Source organism: Cyprinus carpio, chromosome A8 (assembly GCF_018340385.1).
Source record: "Cyprinus carpio isolate SPL01 chromosome A8, ASM1834038v1, whole genome shotgun sequence".
Taxonomy (NCBI): domain Eukaryota; kingdom Metazoa; phylum Chordata; class Actinopteri; order Cypriniformes; family Cyprinidae; genus Cyprinus; species Cyprinus carpio.
In genome coordinates, this window is record NC_056579.1 from 19,006,329 (window position 1) to 19,028,972 (window position 22,644).

The 22,644-nt window shown below is 40.0% G+C and overlaps 2 protein-coding genes across 3 annotated transcripts in view; both read left to right on the forward strand.

Moving 5' to 3' along the window:
* LOC122145942 (IQ motif and SEC7 domain-containing protein 1-like) overlaps positions 1 to 3,832 on the forward strand; it is a 56,132-nt gene extending 52,300 nt beyond the window's left edge. The window contains 1 exon segment of the mRNA XM_042762627.1: positions 1 to 3,832. This exon segment is cut by the window's left edge and continues 343 nt beyond it. Within this exon segment, the coding sequence (XP_042618561.1) occupies positions 1 to 1,064 (1,064 nt within the window). The 3' untranslated portion in view covers positions 1,065 to 3,832.
* A 971-nt stretch (positions 3,833 to 4,803) lies between these two features.
* On the forward strand, positions 4,804 to 22,581 carry LOC109099991 (lysine (K)-specific demethylase 5C). 2 transcript variants are annotated; one of them, XM_042762634.1, is made up of 28 exons: positions 4,804 to 5,462; positions 7,663 to 7,813; positions 8,082 to 8,159; positions 8,292 to 8,414; positions 8,602 to 8,772; positions 9,186 to 9,320; positions 11,305 to 11,361; positions 12,953 to 13,073; positions 13,156 to 13,397; positions 14,101 to 14,259; positions 14,484 to 14,603; positions 14,691 to 14,849; positions 14,920 to 15,101; positions 15,210 to 15,372; positions 15,799 to 15,918; positions 16,085 to 16,279; positions 16,596 to 16,777; positions 17,456 to 17,580; positions 17,996 to 18,228; positions 18,319 to 18,704; positions 18,790 to 18,928; positions 19,055 to 19,234; positions 19,340 to 19,462; positions 20,074 to 20,841; positions 20,945 to 20,996; positions 21,090 to 21,289; positions 21,467 to 21,614; positions 21,689 to 22,581. In XM_042762634.1, the coding sequence occupies exons 2-28, from the start codon at positions 7,667 to 7,669 to the stop codon at positions 21,706 to 21,708; spliced, it is 4,728 nt and encodes a 1,575-aa protein (XP_042618568.1). In that variant the 5' UTR covers positions 4,804 to 5,462; positions 7,663 to 7,666; the 3' UTR covers positions 21,709 to 22,581. The 2 variants fall into 2 exon arrangements, with proteins under 2 accessions (XP_042618568.1, XP_042618569.1); XM_042762635.1 differs by lacking the exon at positions 11,305 to 11,361.
* The last annotated feature ends 63 nt before the right edge of the window (positions 22,582 to 22,644 follow it).

The following is a 22,644-nucleotide window of genomic DNA, read 5'->3' on the forward strand; positions in this document are numbered from 1 at the left end:
GAGGCCCACCACCTCTGTCCCCGTCTTCGCTGTGCCCGGCAGAGGGCGGGGGGCCTTCCAAGATCCAGGCCCTGCACGCCCAGTACTGCCACACTACCAGCAACAGTGTCAGTGGGCAGCCTCCGCCCCCGTACTACCACCATCATCGCTTCCATACGCAGACCGTACCCTCGTCTGGGCAGCAGGGTCTCCATACTCTTCAGCGGGTCACCTTGCCTCGACGGCCGCACCCCAACCCCTCCGCGCACTGCCCATACCAGCCGATCTCCCAGCATACTTTGCAGGGTCGCTACGGGAGCATGGCCAACATGGGCTCCGGCCTCCCTCCCCCCCTTTCTCCTCACTCCCCACTCTCCCCTCATCCACAGTTTGCGCTGTTTCACACACAGCCCACACACTCGGCCAGAGGGGGCGGCATCAGCAAGCCCCCTCTTACCCTGTCGCACTCGCAGCCGCACCCGCACGCACACTCCCATCCCGCGCACGTGCACACGCCGCACCCGGGCTCCCACCCCGTGCACCAACCTCACTTCGTCTTCGCCAGCCCTCCTCCTCCGCCTTTCCCTGCTCCCACTCAGCCGCCTCCAGTCTCCGCGTCCGGCACTGTCCACCACGTGCCTCCGGCCGTCCAGTATCTGCCCCAGTATCCTCCATTGTCCTCCATCCCCCCTCCCCCTCCACACTCCCCTACCCCCCCCTTCCTGCCCCCTTACCCCTCTTACGCCTCTCTCCCCTCTCCCCCCCCAGCACCAAGGCCCCCCTTCACAAGCCGGGGGTCAGCAAGGGCCCTCACCAGCTCAGACTGGAGCCGTACCTGGGGGGACGGGCACGGTCGAACGTGCCAAATCCAAACCTACCAACCGGATCAGCACGGTAGTGTGAGCCGGGGAAAGTCGCGAGGCTGGGGGTCGCTGAAGGGTCCTTTGGTGGTTGGAGGGGGGACCGCCGCGAGGCTGGAGGAGGCAGGTGGCGGCAGGGCCAAAGCCGATAACAACACCAGTGGGAAAAAGAAACGCAGCCTGCTAAGACTCTGCTACTTTCACCTGCGCTTCCCTCAAGTGTAACCGAAGGGACTTACCAAGGCAAAACAGCACAAACACACGTATGTCATACCGATAGTTGGAGGCTCTCAGGTAGATCAGTGCTGTGGGATATACACTCGACAACAAAAAACATTCATGACACTTTGCTTTCAATTCAGTTGTTGTAAATGTCATAGATTTGGTATCCGAGCCAAACCCTTCTTAGCTACTTCTCCTTAAATCCCATATTCAGACACAAAATAACCTACTGAGGCATGTAAAGGGATTACATACATGTGGACATGCACACACAAACTCGAGCACAAAATTGTCAACAGGCTTGCTTCAATTACATATAGCCATAAAGTTAGGGTAAAATGGTTGCATTTTGCATTCATCATCACTGGTGTTGGGGAAACTGTTGGGTACCTTGCTTCACCTGGGAACCTGTTTAGGAAAGACCAGAGACCATACAAATAATGCTGTGCTAGACATGAAGATCAAAGCACAGTACTTGGGCAAAGTACAATGATTTCATACATTCCAGTAATCATGTTGAGCATTAGTCAATAGCATTGGGAAGATGCAATAATCTTTTCACTAAATTGATGTCCAGCTTCTACTTGCTAAATAATTTTAAATGCTCTATTGCTCTTTTTGTACACATCTATAACGGTCAATATATTTGAGTGCTAATAGAGATATATATACAAGGCAAATATCTTACACCCGGTATGATTGTTTGAAGTATGTCAGTACTGGCCTGACCTCTTCTAATCCTAAGACTAGTCAGCTGTAAAAAGCCTTGTACTGTATGTGGATGTGCTATTTGTAATCATCCTAGAATCATTATCCATCAGAATTATTAACCGGTGTATATACAATTATATGATATTTTAACACAAAATAATATATCAGTAATATTATATTACACTTTATCTTTGAACATGATGTGCATAACTACAGTTGCACCGTTTCAGAAAATATAAATGTATACACAATTAGATAATACAATAAGTTAATTTCATAATTTGAAGCTCATTTTGGAGAGAAAAAATAGTTTTATGTTAAATTTAAAGCATTGTGTCTAAATCTAAACATTTTCTCATGGCAGCACTGTTTTTATTCTATATTATTAGTTTTTTTTAACCAGTTGGTGACCATTATCATCCATATCTAAATTCTTAGCACATTTCTAGGAAAGTTCCAGTAAAGTTGTCAAGGCCCAGAATGTGAAAACAAAAGGCACTTTATAAATGGATGTGTTTTCTGAACTATATTAAATTAATATCTCTGTTAAACAAAAACATTTTCCAACTGAAGTATTTTTATCTATATGAGGGCTAGTGACACACATATGAAGGAAACATTCAACAAAAATCTGTTGCCTCTCTATTTGTCATGAGTCTTCACATCTGAAATGCCTGTATTATGCAGTTTCCATTGGGGTTTTGCATTAATACTGCCAGTCATACTTAAGGTGTTTTTGATTATATTTTACGCTGTTATATGAATGTTTGCTATGGATTTCAATTTTAATGAATATAACTATTCTTCTTTTATGTTATACGAACTACAGATGTTATAAAATTGACAAAATTTGAGCGATATTTGTAAATAGGAAAAGTTTTCTCATGCTTTGACCTTCAACAGTGAAGTGTCAAGGATGTGTTTTATTGTTATTGAAGATTTTTATGGACAAACACACTTGTCTTTACAAGTGTCTTTGAATGTTGGAGACTTTGTATGGGTATTATTTAACTTTTTTTTTTAACAGAAGTTGTGTACCTGTCATGATGTTTTTGATTCAGCTTTCTGACTTTTGGTTTGAGCTACAAGACGGCCTATTTTGACATGTTTAAAACATAACGCCATGCTTCAGTTTTCAGTAGGCTACCATACCTATTTTTTTTTTTCTCTCTGTATGAAAAATGGAGGAGATAAGGAAGATGGCAGAAAAGTATAATAATCACATTAATACAAGGATTTCAGTTTACCTGTATGAGAAAGCAAGGTAATTTAGCCTTAAGTAAGGCCCTAGTATAAGTACTGCTTGAAGTTCTTGTTTGTGTGGATGCATAATGTGATCTCAAGTGCTGTTATATATTTCTGGACTGGGCTTAATGCAGATGCTCAGTATTATTTGTCTTGATGTGATGCTCAGTTGTTGTGTGTAAGATATTTATGTTCTTTTGCTACCCTTATGTGCTCCTGAATATGCTAATTACATATGATTAGCACTCCACCTTACTAAATTATAATATAAGTATAAATGAAAAATGGGGATCCAGTTACATATGCTTACATACACAGCCAGATACCAATGTGAGATGAGAGAGAATATAAAGATTAGAAATTCATAACTTTGCATTTACTTTATTTGATTAATGATTCCCATAATCTTTTTTATTAACTCTCCATCTTCCCGCTATTAATTTTATTGCATGAGTATGTTTGTATTTACTGAGCTCTGTAACAAACTGTACATAGACTGTCGTAGTATGATTTAATATTGGCAGTGGAATGGGAAGTGTCAAAGGTGTATGTATGAGTGTGTGTGTGTGTGTGTGTGTGTTTGGGAGCTTGAGAGTGGGGGGGGGTGTATATTTATTTTGATTCAAGAAAATTAATTTTATCTGGAAACTTGTACAAGTGTGTATGTCAAAGCAGATTGACGTGTAATTTTGAAAAAAAGGTATATGAAGTCATCTTATTTGTGTACAGATAATATATGAAATTAAGCAAATTCAGAGAGATGTGAATATTTATTGCCTAATATGAGTAAAAATATATAATGTGTCTTGACACAACTCATTGTTCTGTTTGTCTTTTTTTCAGATATTTTAATTAAGATCATATAAATATACATTTTTAAATGTATAAATCTATCATTTTGAACTACAGTACATAATCTTTAAAGGAATAATTAACCCCAAAATTAAAATTAATATCTGAATGACTTTCTTATGTGGAACACAAAACTGATTTCTAACAACAGCCTCAATCATATATATCTATTTATCTACATATATATATATTTATCAAAACTGTATAAAACATTTTATTTTGCTTGCAAAACCTAATTGCAATTATCAAAAACAATTGAATGTTAAATCTGATTATATTAACATATGGCTATATTACAACATTATATGTTTGAAACTATGCTTAAAATTAAATGATACATTAATGACCATGAAAGTAATGATTGTTTAAATAAACAGAAATTACACACTGCTTAACTGATAGAAAAAGGAGTGAAATTCCAAGTTTAATTTGATCTGATTTGTTCCAACCCCATATATTCGTTGAAACTAATCATTACAGACTTAAACACAAAACAGAACTGACTAAATGATGATTTTGTATATAAAAACACTAAACGAGCATGTTTACAATATATATTTTCCTAAATAATGCACATTATGGAGGAAAGATTATATACTGTAGGAAAAACAGCAGATATAAAATTTAAAAAGGAAGCAACGATTCAAGTGTACCTTAAGAAAAAAAAGTTTGTGAAATAGCGTGTAATTCCAGATTTGTATAATCTGATCCAACTGATAATGTATTATGAGATATCAAAAAAAAATTCAACCCAACCCTCAAAACTGAACCGAGTAAATGACGTCAGAAATGACTATCTCTTTAAAGGAGTTGTTTTGATGGTTTGCCACTAGTCGTCGCTACCCATTTTGACCCCTTCTGCGCAAATTTTACTCACTGGAACTACTTCGCCAAGAAAGAGGTGAAATATCACTCCGCGTCACGTCCGCTCGTCTACCTGCATCACTTGTACAACTACTCACGATTCGACATAACATGATATATAGTCCACTTTTAACATACGCGTGAAACCAATACCAATATTCTGTTATATCTAGTACGATAATTTTCCTCATTCGGTGTTAAATCGGACGAGTCCAGGGACTAGTTTACATGTAACGAGAAGCGTGGAGGGATGAGACCGCGCTCGCATCCAGTCAAGTGCGTGTTTCCCAACTGAGTTCAATGGATCTTGAGAGAGCTGTGCTTAGGTCGTGATGAAACCAAGATGGCGTGTAGTTCAGACAGAATGAACGGTGGATAGTTGCCGAGGAAAGAAAACATTGGAAACAAAGCGGGGTTATTTTAAGGTTATTATAAGGAAAGCGTCAGCTTACACGGGACGTTCAGGAGTCAGTTGAAAAGAAGACCTCCGCGATCATCATCCCTGTAACCGACCGAGAGTGTGTGTATGTGTGAATGTGTGTGCTGGGATGGGCTGATCGAGGAGGCCGCAGAGCCACTGCCACCCAGAGACTGACCCTCCACCGAACAATAGACCCCGTGATCATCATACAAGACCCAGAAAGACACCGATAATAAAACACACCGGCTCGCTAATCACTCCGAGGCGACACCGAAGAGCGAGAAGAACTCACACCAAGTTCAAAAAATGTAAGACTGGTGCTCAGATTCACAGCACTGATGGCTAAATTAATGTTGATTTAGCGCAAGTGTTTATGTTTACCTGGTATATCTGATATATAACGCCACACATCATATACCTGCGAACCGAGACATCTACACTATCTTCACCCCTTGTGTGTTTCCACAACTCGGCCGTTCTTTGGGTGCTAATGTTTGACCCTGTTACTGGATTTATAATCTGTTTATGCCTTCATACAGTCGGATATTTTGAGATTCGTTATACTTTTGACATCAGATCAGTCGTTTGTTTGATTTGGCGTGAGTCTGCTGACAAACGGATGGCGAGGCTTTATTGTTTTGATCATTAGCCGCACAGCTAACGTTAACCAGCTAACGTACTTACATAAAACTGCTTTCTTAGCAATTCCCCAGTGCACATAATTTCCCCAGAAAGTCGCAAAAGTGTCAATTCATCACATTTGAACGGTCTGTTTACTATTATGTGTGAATTTGAAAGCTGTTCTCGAATCTAACGCGAGTTGAGGCCGGTTAGCAAGCTAAAGCTACAGGAAATTTGGGATTATGGCTGTGCCTCAAACCATGGTGAGCTGTGTACCCCATAAAGCAGTTTTGACCATCATATGAGTGTGTTTTTTGTCTAATATTAATGTCGTGTGTTTAGGTAGGCAGCTTACTTGGATTTGCGAGACAGCCACAGTCAGCAATGTTTTATTTATAACTCTGTCACGACATTATCAGAAGTACATCTAATTGAATAGCCTAACTTCATATAATAAAAGTATAATTTGAACGATACAGGTGGTGTTGTGGATTATGTATGTGCTTTTTATTAATTTATAATGAATAATCCGTTAAAACGAGAAGTTGATTGCATCGTTGTTCGGTTGGGAAATGAAGTGTGAACGGTTTTCGTCACGTGATCCGGTTTTGGTTGTTTACACAACATGGAAGCTACTAGTACAGAAACCCTTACAGTGGGTTTAGTTGCATGGCATGTGTCATATAAAATGTTTTATAAGGCGCACATTTGATTAAACCAATGGCTGTGTATAAATGCATAGATATTTATGTTTTCCAGACGAGGCCTATTGAACAATGCTTCCCTCCCCCATGTTGTCTGGTTTGAGACTGAGGGGTAGATACAGTCAAAAGTAAGGGGGTTTCTGAAGTTAGGAAGGGTATGGTGTTTCGTTAGAGTAGTAATAAGGTGTATTTCCAGACGTGCTTCTAGAGAACACGTTTCTGTTCTCCAATCGAGAATCTTCTGTCATACTGCTTGAGGGAAGGTATTTTTCCTTTGTGCTCTAAACGTCCAGAGTAGTTCAAAGCATGCATCATCAAGGCCTTTCTGTCAGATTTATATACTTTAATTAGATTTATTTTGACACGTATGCTTTTGTGCTGGTCGACTGGATCAAGTGCTGGTATCCATTAGGGTGAACTCTAAACTATTAAATATTGAGATTAAAAGATATCATGGCCGATAGTGTCATTTGATCATGGTGATGTTTTAAAACATGAACTAACAAAAGATGATAAAATATACGTGTGACCCACAAAACTAGTAATAAGTTGCACAGGTATATTTGTAGCAATAGCCAACAATACATTATATGTGTCAACATTATCGATTTTTCTTTTCTGCCAAAAATCATTAGGATATTAAGTAAAGATCATTATCCATAAAGATATTTTGTAAAATTCCTACCGTAAATATATCAATTTGTTATCATTGGTAATATGTGTCGCTAAGGATTTCATTTGGACAACTTTAAAGATAAATTATTATTATTATTATTTTTTTTTGCACCCCCAGATTCCAGATTTTCAAATTGTTGCATCTCGGCCAAATATTGTCCTATCCTAACAAACCATACAACAATAGACAGATTATTTATTCAGCTTTCAGATGTATGAATGTAAAAATGACTGGTATTGTGGTCCAAATATAAATATACATCACATTAAATAAAAACAATGGATCTTGTTAATAAAACACTAGCGGAATGATTTCTGGGGTTTTAAGACCGCTCTTGCATAAAGTGTCACATTCAGTGAGAATGATTAATATGATTAATTTTTAATCTGTTTGTGTTGTATAAAAGAAGGACAAATGTGATTGTGTTTACTGTTGATTTAGGAGTTACACTGTTTGATTTAAGTGAACTTAAGTGTTTGATTTTAACTTGAATTGTGTTGCTTTCAGAGCGATGGATGGAGGGGAGGAGTTTGTTCCGCCGCCGGAGTGTCCAGTGTTTGAACCCTCATGGGAGGAGTTTGCCGATCCTCTGGGATATATTGCCAAAATCCGTCCAATAGCAGAAAAGTCTGGAATATGCAAGATTCGCCCACCACCTGTAATCATCTCTTGCATTTTTTGTGATGTCATTCCAAACCTGTGTGATCTTATTTACAACATAAACAATGATATTCTGAAATGCAAAGTGTGTTTTTTTTTTTTTTTGCCTATAGTATCAAAGTCAGCGCTTATAACTGTTTGGCTTGCAACATTCTAGAAAATATCTTCTTTTTTTGTTCTTCAGTATTTTTATTATTGGGTAAAATATTCCCTTACGGTTAGGTCATTATAAAAATACTTACAGTTGGTTATTTTTTCCATCACAGGACTGGCAGCCACCTTTTGCTGTGGAGGTGGACAATTTCCGTTTCACGCCACGTATTCAGAGACTCAATGAGCTTGAGGTCAGAGCTGCATCCTGTTGAACTCATCACCCACCCGTCTTACTCCATGAAGCATGACCAACATATTCTTATTTTGACTGAGCACTAACACATCTGTGTGTGTGGTTTTTTTTGTTTGTTTTTTTTGCTCAGGCTGAGACACGAGTGAAGTTAAATTATCTGGACAGAATTGCCAAGTTCTGGGAGATCCAGGGATCCTCTCTGAAGATCCCCAATATAGAACGACGTATTCTCGATCTGTTCAGCTTGGCCAAGGTGAATACTGCATGCTTTTACAGAACTGACAGAGTTGTTTTATGTAAGGAAAACAAAATAAGAGAGATGGTCAACAGAACTTTTATAAACTTTAAAGTAAACACATCCCAAGAATATCATTGGAAAGATATAAAGGTTGGAATTCATGTGAGTCTGCAGTTCACGTGTTGTATGTCCTGTGTGGTAGATTGTGACAGAGGAAGGGGGTTTCGAGGCGGTGTGTAAGGAGAGACGCTGGGCACGCGTGGCACAGAAACTTGGTTATCCTCCTGGTAAAAACATTGGCTCTCTCCTGAGGTCGCACTATGAGAGGATCGTCTATCCATTTGAGTTGTTCCAGTCTGGAGCCAGTTTACCGGTACAGTGTTTGACCATTTATCATTATTGTTTGAAAACATTCACTTGTTCTGCATTAAGTAAGAGTAGCAGTGTAGTTTTTCATTGAATGTGCTTACACGCACTCAAATATTCTAGTATTTCAGATTCCTATAATCAGAATTTGGTCATATTGTGATTGTGTGAGCATCAGGTCTATACAGGAACCTGAATCACATTCCCATATTAATCTGAATTTTGGGTAAAACCTCATAAATGAGAATTAATGAGTTGATCAAATTATTGTCCGGAATTACAGAAGCGAATCACAAGAAAGGAATGTGCATATCTTGGTTTATTCGAATGTGTTTATTATATGTTCACAGTAATATTCTGTGGAGCAAGTTAAATGGCTTTTACAAATATAAAGCTGACGTGTGTGTTGTGCATGTTCAGCCATGTAAACCCAGGCTGTATGACAGTGATGAGATAGACCGGGAATACAAGCCCCACTCCATTCCTCTCCGCCAATCAGTCCCGCCATCCAAGATAAGCAGTTATGGACGACGAGCCAATCGCCTTAAGCCTGAGGTGAGTGACATAGTGACATTTCTGGACCAGTATGGGTGTGAGAACTTTTTATTTATTTTTTTCTCAGGATTTCATTGTGGTGTCATTAGTTCATTTTGTCTCACAGTATTTGATCAGCATTGTTTTTCTAAATTTAAAAACACCATTTGTAACAAAATGGAAAAAAACAGTGCAGAGATTTTTAAAAACAGCATAATATCACGTGTAACATTTACAGATAAATGCAATTTATATCAGTTATGTTAAAATCAGTGTTTAAATTTTACAAAATTCCCTATTAACAAAGATTTTACTAAATTGTGCCGAACTCAACTAGTCTAATCTTTATTTTTAGTTTAGTATTGATGACTTTAACCTTTGCTGTAAATGTATGTATAACTGTCCAGGGGTTAATGGATCCATCCATATATGTGCTTTGTCTGTTTTTCTGAGATGAATGAACGTTTTTGGATCAGCACTGACCATGCTTTCAAGGCACTTCCCAGCATGCTTTGCTCCCTGTGCTGTAAAAAAAAAAAAAAGCATTGTGTCCATCTTGCCCTCATCCCTCTGTCTTTTTTTCTGTCACTTTCTGCCTTTCATTTGTTTTCAATACGCTTTGTCTCTTTAAGACCATTGGCTATAACCTAACATTTGCATTACATCATAATGCATATCTCATCCCTTTCATTTCAAAGATGCAGCCTTTTCCCAGCATTTATTTTGTGGGTGTTTGGCTTTTTAATTTGCCTGCCCATTACATTAGCTTGGTCAATGGATTCATAGCATTAGTGATAATAAACGTATCTGTAGTATCAGATAACCACAGACATCTTTATAGTGTTCAGAGTTGGGAAAAACCCTCTGTGGTTACCTTATATATCCCCTATATATATTTAAAGCCTTTTGTAACTGCAGTTAGTGAAGTTACCATGTTGTTAACTCCTCCCTTCTCATCCCTTGAATCAAACCCTTGTCTCTCTCTCTTTCTTAATATTTTGTTTGAAACAGTTATGCTGTTGGTTTACATCCCAGTTCTAACATTAAAAAGAAAACGAAAATGCTTTCTCTACCAGAAAAAAGTTTGGACTCACTCGACTGAATTCTTGATATAAATGAATGTGCTTGAATGCTTGAAGCAAGTTTTTTAGACAAATATATATATTATGTGTCCATATAAATTCCTTTAAAATATGTAACTAAATTAATTATTTATTTGTATCAGTTGCAAGTTGGACCCAGATAGTTTAGGAAAAGTAGCCAAAAAGTGTCCTACATGGGTACTCCTTCAAAATCATCCCAGAATGCACTTTAGTACTATTGCATTTTTATTACATAATTCCCATATGCCTACTTGGTTTATTTCATAGTTTAAGTTCACTTTTTTAATGATAAGTGTGTCCAAACTTTTAACTGGTATCTTATATAAAATATAAAATGTTATTTTAAATATATGGATCAAGTAGTGTTGTCCATTGAACAATCATGTGCAATTGAAATAAAACTGTTGCAACTGAACAGTTGTACAGTTTCACACTAATATGTGATGTTTTTGAACTTAATATTTGATCTGAATCATTAAGGCTGTTGACCAAAAATTTAATCATACTTCAGACATTAAAAAACAAATTACACATTTTAAATAGGCTACTGTCCCCTGATTGACTCTGTCCTGTCGCACATGCCAAAAATTTAATCATACTTCAGACATTAAAAAACAAATTACACATTTTAAATAGGCGTCTCTGTCTCGTCTCTCTCTCTCTCTCTCTCTCTCGTCTCTCTGTCTCATCTCTCTCTCTCTCTCTCTCTATATATCTCTCTCTCTCTCTCTCTCTCTCCTGCCTTTCTCTGTCTCCTCTCTCGTCTCTCTCTCTCTCTCTCTCTCTCTCTCTCTCTCTCTCTGTCTGTCTGTCTGTCTGTCTGTCTCTGTCTGTCTCTGTCTCTCTCTGTCTCTGTCTCTCTCTGGAATCCATTTTGTCTTGGTTGTTGTCTCCCCATGCAGGGTCCAGAGGATCCAACTCCCCACCCTCTTACAACTGGCTCTCAACACATCTCCTCGGTACTGCCTCGCTCTCTCTCGCTCCCACTATCCTTTACTTTCCTCCCTATCCCTCACTTTCTTTCTTTCTTTATTCTTTGCTGACGTTCTCTCATGCTTTAAAAAAGCCCTCGTTTGACCTCTGGCTGTTGTTCACGCTTAGCTGGGTGTCTAATTTCATGACGAAGCTCATTTCTCATCTTTCAACTCTTGCTTTTGTTTATCTCTTACTGCATCCATCCCATCGTCCTCAGTGTCCTTCAGTCATCTAACACATTTTACTTCACTTGTCTTGCCACACTTCTAGCAATGCTGGCTTGCTTACATTTCCTCTTTGGTGGTGGGCTGGTTACCCCACTCTGGGCTGCATATTACTTCTAATCTAAGATTGCTTTAATCTGTTGTCCCTGCTGTTCTCTTAATGGCTGGATCATATTGTGTTCATTTTGCCACAAGTCAGAAATTAGTTGTTTTGCTTAATGATGACACAGCAATTCATTGTTTTTCGGACTAACAGTTTTCAGGGACAGAACATGGAGAAACACTGCGGTGGATGTGTTTGACAGGCATTAGTCTGGGCAATGCTTATGTGTGTGTCCTTGCTACTGCATATTTGAGACATTTAGCAGTTAGGGCTGGGTGAAATTTCAGATATTTATGATGTATTTGCAGTGAACTATTGGTGATGTAAAAATTACGCAACATGATCAATATTGCAGTTTCTTAGACTTTGTCATTAGATAAATTTTCCTAGGGATGAGATCATTAAGAAAACTCTTTAATAGCATCTCTTTTTTTTTTTAAATAGAAATTGGTACAGTTGATTTATTTTAAGAATTCAAATAATTTTTTACAAAAGGATTCAGATTTCAAAAGGATTTACTCAAGCATTCGTTTCAATAAATCAATTCAAAAGATTTGAGTCGTTACACAATTTTTCATAAAAGGCCCTGTGGCTTTTTTTTTTTATAAATATATGTAGAGGAATATTGCCATTTATTATGTTAATGCTGTCTTGTTTAGGGGAAATCAGTATGAAAAACACATCAATTTTGACTGTTTTTACTTTTTGCATTGCACATTTTGCATATACTTGACAGCAGAGGCTATTTAATGTTTAACTGATTGAAGACTGTTATTTCAGAGTAAATATTTAAATGTAGAGAGATTTATTGAATATAAATAAAGGCCCAGTTTTAATGCCCAGCCCTTTTAGCAGTAGATCTATTAATGAGAGCCTTTGCTATTCAGGAATGCTATTCAGTATTAATTGTCTGAGTCAATAATTGCTTTTTTTTTCTCTTGATAGCAGTCAAGTCTGGCACAGAACTAACTTCATGCATGTTTGCTCTTGCTTTAACAGTCTGCAGTGATGTCTCAACCATTTTTGCTTTATATTGCTAAATCAATGGTTTTCAATCAAATACCCTGAACAGTCAGAGATCCCTCATGATAAAGCTGTGTTTGGTGTAATGGAAGTCACATTCCATCCTAAACAAGCTTTATATTGTGGCTTTTAGTGATGAAGATAGGGAAAGGACAACCCTCTCTCTCATATATCATCACCTCTGTTCCTGTAGTTCACTTACAGTCTTTCACTTACGCCCATTAGCCGGAGCCTACAGAGGAAGACATAGAGAAGAACCCTGAGCTGAAAAAGCTGCAGATCTATGGGGCTGGACCAAAAATGATGGGGCTCGGTCTTGTACCTCGAGACAAGACACGGAAGAAAGGTTTGTGTCTGTGGTTTTGATTTTGTTCTCTATAAATATGACAAATAATTGTTTGAAGTGTCACATTATGCATTTTCACCAGATGAACTGCCACAGACAGTAATAGTGCGGGACAGCGCTGCCAGTGCATCTGTGAAGGATGAACCTGGAGAAACGCCGGTCACAAAATCAGATCCAGATATTCCCCCACCACCCCCAAATCTCATTGTCAAGGAGGATGTTGATGATAACAAAAATCACATTGATGATCCTAATGACTCCGGTGATGAACCCTGCACCAAGATGACCATGAGACTCCGACGCAACCTCAGTAACCCACAGTTTGTAAGTTTGAGAGAGTCGGATAAGCTTAAAAGTTAAAAGTAAGAGACATTTAATTTACATGCAACCAAATAATCTGACCGTAATTGGATTATAATGATCAGATTGGAAGGGGTGGTGTAGCTCTGACATAATCCGATCAACAGGATAAATTAATCATGTAAACGCTGGAAAAAGTCAGATTCAAAAATACCTTGTGCAATTGCTAAATGCCATGATGCATATATTAGCATACATCTTACAAATGTGCATGTTTATTTACATCTTATGAGCTGGTGAATGGAAGAGACTATTTGCAAAATATTTGCTAAAATAGCTCTTCTGACATATGTCAGTTTTCTTTTTAGATGTAATCAAGACAGAAACGACAGTTAAACTCATGGTAGTGCTAGTAATATTATTGTGCTGATGCTGGACTTGCGACTGGGCGTTTTGTTTGGAAAAGATTTAATGCACATATAAATGAATATGTAAACATTTCACACATTTTAATGTTTTGGGTTCATTATAAACAAAACTTTTTGAAATGTAAACTCGAATTGGATTCATACGGATTGATGAAAATTATTACATGTAATCAATAGTATGTCCATTTTCACTCTGTCTGAGTGTCTGATGTTATTTTAAGATAAACCTACTAAAAATTTTGCCAGCTTTAGACCAAAGCATGTGAGATTTTGCATGTAATAACTGAAATCTGTGTCAGGTGGACTCGTTTGTATGTCGGATGTGTGGACGCGGGGACGAGGATGAGAAGTTGCTGCTCTGTGATGGGTGTGATGATAATTATCACACATTCTGCCTGATACCTCCACTCTCAGATCCACCCAAGGGCAACTGGCGCTGTCCCAAATGTGTAGCAGAGGTGAGAGACCACTTCGAAATATCACTTGCATTATTCTATTATGATATACAGGATATTTCAGTAGTTAAATGACTTTTGGTCAAATATGTCTGTTTGTGGAGTTTAAGCTTATAATTGACTGAATTGAATGAATGTGTAATATATAAAACTCTAATACTTTCTAAATGCTGACTTTTATTTCTTGATATAGCAATCAGCTGTAAATGTGTGTTTTGTCTGTGTAGGAGTGTAAAAAGCCAACAGAGGCGTTCGGTTTCGAGCAGGCCACGCGGGAGTATACGTTACAGAGCTTTGGTGAGATGGCCGACACTTTTAAAGCCGACTACTTCAACATGCCTGTCCATGTGAGTGTTTTTCCTTCCTTGAATCATTCTTCAACCCCACAGACTTACTGTACACGTCTGAATCATTTCACTGAATTTTTTTCTTAGATGGTTCCCACAGAGCTGGTCGAGAGAGAGTTTTGGAGGTTGGTCAGTAGTATTGAAGAAGACGTAACTGTAGAATATGGTGCAGACATTCACTCGAAAGAATTTGGTAGTGGTTTTCCCGTCAACAACGGCAAGAGGCACTTGTCAGATGAGGAAGAGGTTAGTTTTCTTTTTTTTCTTTCATGTTTTTGGTCAAGAAGAGCAAATTAACGTCCTGTTCTTGTTGCAGGAATATGCCCGCAGCGGCTGGAATTTAAATGTTATGCCAGTGTTGGAGCAGTCAGTATTGTGCCACATTAATGCCGATATCTCTGGCATGAAGGTGCCATGGCTGTATGTGGGCATGGTGTTCTCTGCTTTCTGTTGGCACATAGAGGACCACTGGAGCTACTCCATCAACTATTTACACTGGTAATGCATAGGGACTAGCACAATTTCTTTTTTTTACTTTAAGCGCAGTCTGATGTATCTTGAACAACGATGAAAGACTTTGGTCTTGGTTTCTCTTTTTTTTTTTAGGGGTGAGCCCAAAACGTGGTATGGTGTGCCATCATCTGCTGCAGAGAAGTTAGAGGAGGTGATGAAGAAACTCACACCTGAGCTCTTCGAGTTCCAGCCAGACCTGCTCCACCAGCTTGTCACCATCATGAACCCAAATATACTCATGACTCACGGAGTGCCGGTTTGTAACACACACACACACACACACACACACACACACACACACACACACACACACACACACACACACTATTATAATTAGCGTACTTAAGGTAATCAGGTTGCATCATTAATCCACTACTATTTTAAGAATGTGAAATGAGGCCTGAAAAAATAGCGTACTTAAGGTAATCAAAGCTTTTTGTTAGAATGTGAAAATCTATTTTTTAATTCTTTTGTATACCTTTTATTTATTTTCATTTAAAATAAATTTAAGAAAGAAATATTTTTTAATTCTTTCTGTTTATTTTTTTTTTCTGAAGTTTGGTTATTTTATTGTTTCTCTAAATGTGAACACACACAAATCTGTCTGAATATTGTTGTCATGTTTTGTGTGAATGGCCCTTCAAAATGCCAAACTCAGTTGGCTATAATTCTTGATTGACAGGTGGTTCGGACCAATCAGTGTGCGGGGGAGTTTGTCATCACTTTTCCACGAGCTTATCACAGCGGTTTCAATCAGGGATACAACTTTGCCGAAGCAGTCAACTTCTGCACTGCAGACTGGGTAAATACATACAGCGTGCACACATACATGCACCTTCATTTAAATCTCAAGTATGCAAAGCAGTGTGGGTCAGAATAAACCGCATCTTTGAGGAACTACATTTTAAATATAGTCATCCTGTTGTTAGTTACTGAGGCTTTTGCTCTTCCTGTTTTTTTTGTGCTAGCTGCCCACAGGGCGCTCTTGTATTGAGCATTACCGGCGGCTGAGGCGCTACTGTGTGTTCTCTCACGAGGAACTCACCTGCAAGATGGCGGCCTGCCCAGAGAAGCTGGATCTGAATCTGGCAGCCGCCACACACAGGGAAATGTTCATCATCGTACAGGAGGAGAGGAAACTACGCAAAAGCCTTCTGGAAAGGGTGAGCAGAAAGGATATGTTTGCTGAATGAGAAAAAAAAAGCATCTGGGATTGGGGACTGACAATACTTGAATGACTATAAATATAAAAAAAACAGCAAACATAGAGCTACAATGAATATGAGCGCTGCTACACAAGTCTACCAGTGATCATGCTATCTGTGCTCTGCAGCTAAGAAGTTATTTAGGTGTTAGTTAGGTGTAGCTAAGTTTTATTGAAAGTTGGATGCTTCTATTAATTGTAAAAATTGGTATTTGCAAATTAAGTTGCTGGATTTTTTTGATAGCTGTGTTTTGTACCATGGTGTTATCTTTCAGGGAATAAAGGAAGCTGAAAGGGAAGCCTTTGAGTTACTGCCTGATGATGAAAGGCAATGTGATAAATGTAAGACCACCTGCTTCCTCTCGGCCCTGGCATGTTCAAACTGCCAAGAGCGTCTTGTCTGCCTCTACCACGCCCAGGACCTCTGCTCCTGCCCCAGTGAAAAACTCTACCTCAGGTAAACCAGCACAGTGCTCGTCTGTGGGATCTTAACTTATTACGTTCTTAGCTACAGATCAGGGATGTAACGATTCACTCATCTCACAATGCGATACGATTCACGATACTTATCTCACAATACGATTTTCTGATGATTTTTTTTTTTTTTTTTTAACACAAAGAGATTTGTAAAATTAAAAATTTAATGGTGTAATTTTATTGTTTATATTTTTTGGTGTTGTTTTTTTCTTTTTGAAATTGAAATGTCAAATAACAAAACTAAATTGAAAATGAATAATCAAATAATACATAAAATATAAAAGAAATCTCTTTCATATAAACAAAGGCATTTTAATTACACATTGTCTGTTTTGCTCTTTCCATTTAAAATTAGATGCAAAAACAGAATCTTTAGTTATGTGAAAATCACTACGATCCAAACAAGCAGATGCATGACTCTCTGACAGCAGGTTTGAAATTTAAATTAGAGCAGCTGTATAATTATAGAAATTTGAAGCAAAAAACAGAATGGGCTAAACTTTTCTCAGTTTTTTTTATGTGAAAATTAGTGATAAAAAAAAAAAAACCCCCACCTCTCCTAAAAAGTTTATAAACCGTTTGAATCCCTAATACTGAGATGTGTTCTGCGTGCATCGGAGATGTGTGATGTGTTCTGCCGGAAGTCTCCTCTATGAAGGTATCGCTATACTCTGGATGAACTCTTGGCCATGTTGCATCGACTGAAAGTTCGTGCTGAGTCTTTTGACTCATGGGCCAACCGAGTGAAGGAAGCCCTAGAGCAGGAAGAAGGCAACAAAATAGGTAAATACGACTATCACAAACTCTGCATTTGTGAACCGTTCTTATTAGCCATTTTAATAGGTGCTGGGGATGTGCGAAACAGAATGCAATGACAAAAGTCCATATGAAATATAGTCAGTAATCATGCAGTGTAACCATTCTTTAGGCCTTTGATTCTCAACCAGAGGGCAAGGGCAATTGGAACAACTGGACAAGTCATGCAAATTCATTGGTTTAAAGAGCTGGAACCCTGAAGCGCATTCAGCTCTTAAAACTTCTGGTATCTTGAAATTTAAGGAGTGTCCATTATTGTGAACAATGGGGGGAACTTGGTGTAAAAAAGCCTGAGATCAACTGACCAAGACCAACTTTAAGAACAACATTAACAAGTTAACATCAACCAAAAGTTCAATTGCATGTTTTCTTCTGTCTTCAGATATTAAAGATCTGGAGGTTCTGAAAGGAGAGGCAGCTGACAAGAAGTTCCCCAATAATGAGCTGCTTCAGCGCCTCAACACTGTCCTCGTGGACATACACAAGTGTGAAAGCAGTAGCACAGAGCTCCTCAGCAACAGCCAGAGCAGGAGAATGAGTCTGGAGGAGCTGAGGACTCTGGTGGACACCATGCAGAACCTGCCCTGTGTTATAAAACAGCTGGAGGAAGTGCAGGTAAGAAGGAGGGAAAATAGGCCAAAAATATGGGATTTAAAATATTTGGCCAGTGGCTTGAAAGTCCAACCACTGTCCCTTCTTTTCCAGGCGGTATTGCAGAAGATAGAGGAGTTTGATGCACGCGCTCAAGCTCTGGTTGACAGCACAAAGGGCGAGTGGAAGCAGGACTCTCCTCTACCCACAGCAGCAGAGATTCAGGCCCTGCTGGAGGAGGGAGCATCACTGCCCATTGCTGCCCCTGCATGTGAGCTCCTGAGTGGGCTGCAGGAGCAGGGTCGTTGGCTGGGAGAGGTCAGGCGGACGTTGGGGCCAGAGGGGAGCGAGGTGACTCTGGCTGTGCTGAGGAACTTGATGGAGTCAGGTTGTAACGTACCACAGAGCGTTTCGGTGGAGACTGCCATGGCTGAGCTGCAAGAGCTACTGACTATAGCCGAGCGTTGGGAGGAGAAGGCACAGATCTGTCTGGAGGACAGGTGAGCTGGTTCAAATGAGGGGCGGAATATGTCAGTGCATCAATGCAGCCACCGTTTTCAGCTCTCAATTGTTTCTTGCGAGCAGGCAGAAACACCATCTGTCGACGCTGGAGGCTATCGTGAATGAGGCTCAGCTAATACCAGTGCAGCTGCCTAACATCCTGTCCCTGCAGGCCTGTTTGAGCAGAGCTCGCGCTTGGGTTACTGATCTGGAGGAAATTCAGGTGAGAATAATTCAGCCAGTTCTGTTAAACTGGAATAGATGTTCTGTATAATGGTCAAAAAGAATGATTTGGCCATTCGGGGTGGTTGCTTAGTGTGAATATATCTTTACTGATTTCTCGTGGAGAAACGGTGAGCACTACCCATGTCTTGATGACCTGGAGGGTTTGGTGGCCATTGGGCGGGACCTGCCGGTGAACATGGAGGAGCTGAAGCAGCTGGAACTGCAGGTGGCCAGCGCTCACTCCTGGAGAGAGAAGGCCAGCAAAACCTTCCTGAAGAAGAACAGCCAGCACAGTCTGCTGGAGGTGAAGAGACCATCTACACTTTTGACTGAAATCTTATTCAAGGTTTCTCAGCAGAAATCTTTTTTTACATTTACATGACCATATTTTACCCCCACCTCTGTGCAGGTGTTGTGCCCGTGTGTTGAGAAGAGCAAGAAGAGGGAGGAGAACTCACTGGGTACAGAAGAAGATTCTGATGTCAATGTGTTAGGCCTCACTGCTCAGGACCTCCGAGACCCAGGAGCTATCGTGAGTTACTGTTTACTCATAACTGTTCTATTAATCCTTTTTGAGTATTCATGCATTAGACTGCCAGTTTGTCTAAATCAGTGTATGACACATTCTGTTCCAAAACCTAGTTAGCTGCCTACAGGGGCAGCCTTTAAGGCATCATAAGTATGCTCCAGATGCAAAGACTGTTCTAAAATAATGCATTTAACTGCTTAGCTGCCTCCAAAGATGGAAAACAATTGTAAGTTGAGTCTCCTGTGCTGAGCACATGCCGAATCAGTGACTTATGAGATTCCATGACAGTTAAGGCCCAGGTATACTTCAGTTTTTGTGATCCACTCCATGTGCACACTGCCTACTGCACCTTTGTTTTCAAATGATCAAATTACATGCAAATGTGCTGTTGCCCACCTGGACACAAAATACGGGCTGCATGTGGACAGTGTGCACAGATATCAATATGCTGATGATGAAAATTCATTGGAAATTGGAAACCAGCTTTAGGAAGCTGAGGCCACTAACTATGTTTTGGAACACAGCCTAGAGAATTGTATTTTTATTTCCTCAACCTCATTCTAAGTTGATCAGCTTTTGCATATTTATGTGAATTTTTATGTCATCAATATCAGGTGATGGCATTCAAAGAAGGGGAGCGTCAGGAGAAAGAGGCCCTCCTCCGCCTCCAGCAGGTGAATCTAACTAAACCCGGTGTGGAAAAAGGAGCAAGTGGTGATCAGAACGGCATCAAGACAGAAAGGACACAGAGTGACTCTATGGAGACAGACATGTCGCACAACTCGGACAGCACCTTGCTGCAGAATGGTGGCTCCGCCCCTTCTCTCACCTCTAGCCAATCAGTGTGTGTGTGCAATGACCCGCCCCGTCCCTTTCTTCACCGATGCCATCTGTGCAAAGACTGGTTCCACGGAGGTTGTGTGCCCTTCCCATCACTGCTGGGCTCCTCGGAAACAAATCTTACAAAGCCCCTCTGCTGGTGGGACTGGAACACACGTTTCCTCTGTCCGCGGTGCCAACGGTCCCGGCGGCCACGGCTGGAAACCATTCTAGCACTGCTCGTGGCGCTACAGAAGTTACCTGTACGTCTGCCAGAGGGAGAGGCATTACAGTGTCTTACAGAGAGAGCCATTAACTGGCAGGGTCGAGCCAAACAGGCACTAGACACTCCAGAAGTACAGAGAGCGCTAGAGAGACTCCAGCAAGTGGAGGAGGAAATGAGCAGTATAAAAGAGGAAGAGCCAGAGGAGAAAAACAAATGGAATGGGGATACTGTAATTGTGTTGTCTGACTCGGAGGAAACAGAAGAAGGTGTTATTGATCTGACAGAGGACGTGAACTCGCCAAAAAAGAGTGAAGAGAAGGCTCCTAATGGTTCACAGGTGAGCAAGTACAGTTGTAACATTAATGAAATCAAGCAAATGTAAAAATCTAGGCATGTTTTACATTTTTGGCATTTTATAAAAACTACTACTTCTTGTCCAGTCTGGCTGTCAGAATGGAGTTGCTAAGAAGGCAGGCACTCATGACATTACAGGTTAGTTGCTTCAGTTATTCGCAGACCTCCCTGATTTGAGAACTCTAGCTGTTTTTAATCATTTTTAACCTATTGGCTGTTGTCTCTTGTCAGGGGTGGAGTCTCTGTTGTCACTAGTGCCGTGTCTTAAAGGGCCGGTGATCGAGCTGACCACGTCCACCAGAACACAGCTGGAGGAGCTTCAGCTAGAAGTAGACCTGCTGGAGGTCACGCTTGACCAGACACACAGCATTCACCGGATCCTACAGGCGGCATCACAGCCGCCCCATGATGCCCTGCGCACACTCATACAGGTGAGGGAGGAGAGTCTCAGACCATCAGACTCACACTGTGAAGATCATTTTTTGTACTTCATAATTGATACACAAGTAGAATATGTCATGTTGTGGCAAGTCTTAATTCAGAAATGTTTTTTATTTTGCTGCCCTTTTGGACCCCTCATAATCAGGCTTGGCTCATTTGTGTTTCAGATTGAGCTGCAGGAGCAGAGAAGCTCAGGTCGTGGCAGCAAATCAAAGGACTCCAAGAGGAAGAGAAAGAGCCAGAAAACAGAAAGTGAGGCTAAATCCACAGAGGCTTCTGAATGCAAGAAGACAAAATCTACAGATCCACACACAGGTACACACTGGTCTCAAACACAGTTTATTTTTAACCTACGATCAGAAACAAACACACTTGTTCTTCTCTTGCAGATCTTCTGATGATTTCCTGAAGCTGTGGAGGTGCAGATGATGTGAATGACAGGAGAAAAACAGAGACAGAAAAACACAGGCCTCAGGCTCGTTTCCCCACATAAGCTCACGTTCATTTTTTTTTCTTTCAACCCATCAAGTGGACGCTCCGCCCCATACTAACCACTGCACTTTTTCCTGTTTTTCTTCCCCTTTGCCTCTGTGCTCATCCTGAGCGGTGCACTGGCGCAGGCTGCAGATCTCTGTTCTCTTAGAAGAGGGATAAAAAGGGATTTGCCCTGTGGTTTAGCTGTCTGTCTTTACAATATAGATGTACCAAACTGTTCTTAACACAAATGTCGTCTGCTGCATTATACGACTTGTCCAGGTATTAACACAGACACACTTGATGACAGGCAGAAGGGCGTTAAGCAGGAGACTGGCATCGCTGCCATAATGAAACCCGTATTCTTTTTGTACCGAGTCTGACATTTTGTCAGGGAGATTCGACATTGTGAATAAACTAGTATAATATTTTGAAAGTGTGATGGAAAATCAAAGGCATTTACGTTCTGGTGCTACTTTCCTAAGATAGGTTACTGCATAGTCCTTTCTCTCTCTTTTCCACTTCCTCTGAGTTTTGCTGTCATTTCCTTTCAGTGATTCTGTCGTCTCTTTTAAGCGACCTGCTCTCTACCCTTCTTCCTCTTCACAGAACTGTACAAAATCTCTTTAACTCCCTTTATCTCCATCTTTTGATGCTGGGGTTCTAATAATTCTATTATTATATTATTATTATTATTGGTATTGCTATTGCAGACACGCATTGTCGTGAGTTTGTGTATAAACGTTTTCATTTCAATGTTGCCTTTGTTTCTTTTCACTCTTGTTAGAAAATAAAAGTTTAGACTTGTTTTAGGAATCTGTTTCATTACTTTATTTAGCCAGTTATTATAAACTCGGCTTATCTGAAGTGT

What these genes read in the sequence shown, in the direction of transcription:
- LOC109099991 (XM_042762634.1), top strand. Translation starts at nt 7,667, where the DNA reads ATGGATGGAGGGGAGGAGTTTGTTCCGCCGCCGGAGTGTCCAGTGTTT. An exon ending in TCCATCAACTATTTACACTG is followed by an intron (nt 15,102 to 15,209) that starts GTAATGCATAGG and finishes TTTTTTTTTTAG; the next exon opens with GGGTGAGCCCAAAACGTGGT. An exon ending in ACTTCTGCACTGCAGACTGG is followed by an intron (nt 15,919 to 16,084) that starts GTAAATACATAC and finishes TTTTTGTGCTAG; the next exon opens with CTGCCCACAGGGCGCTCTTG.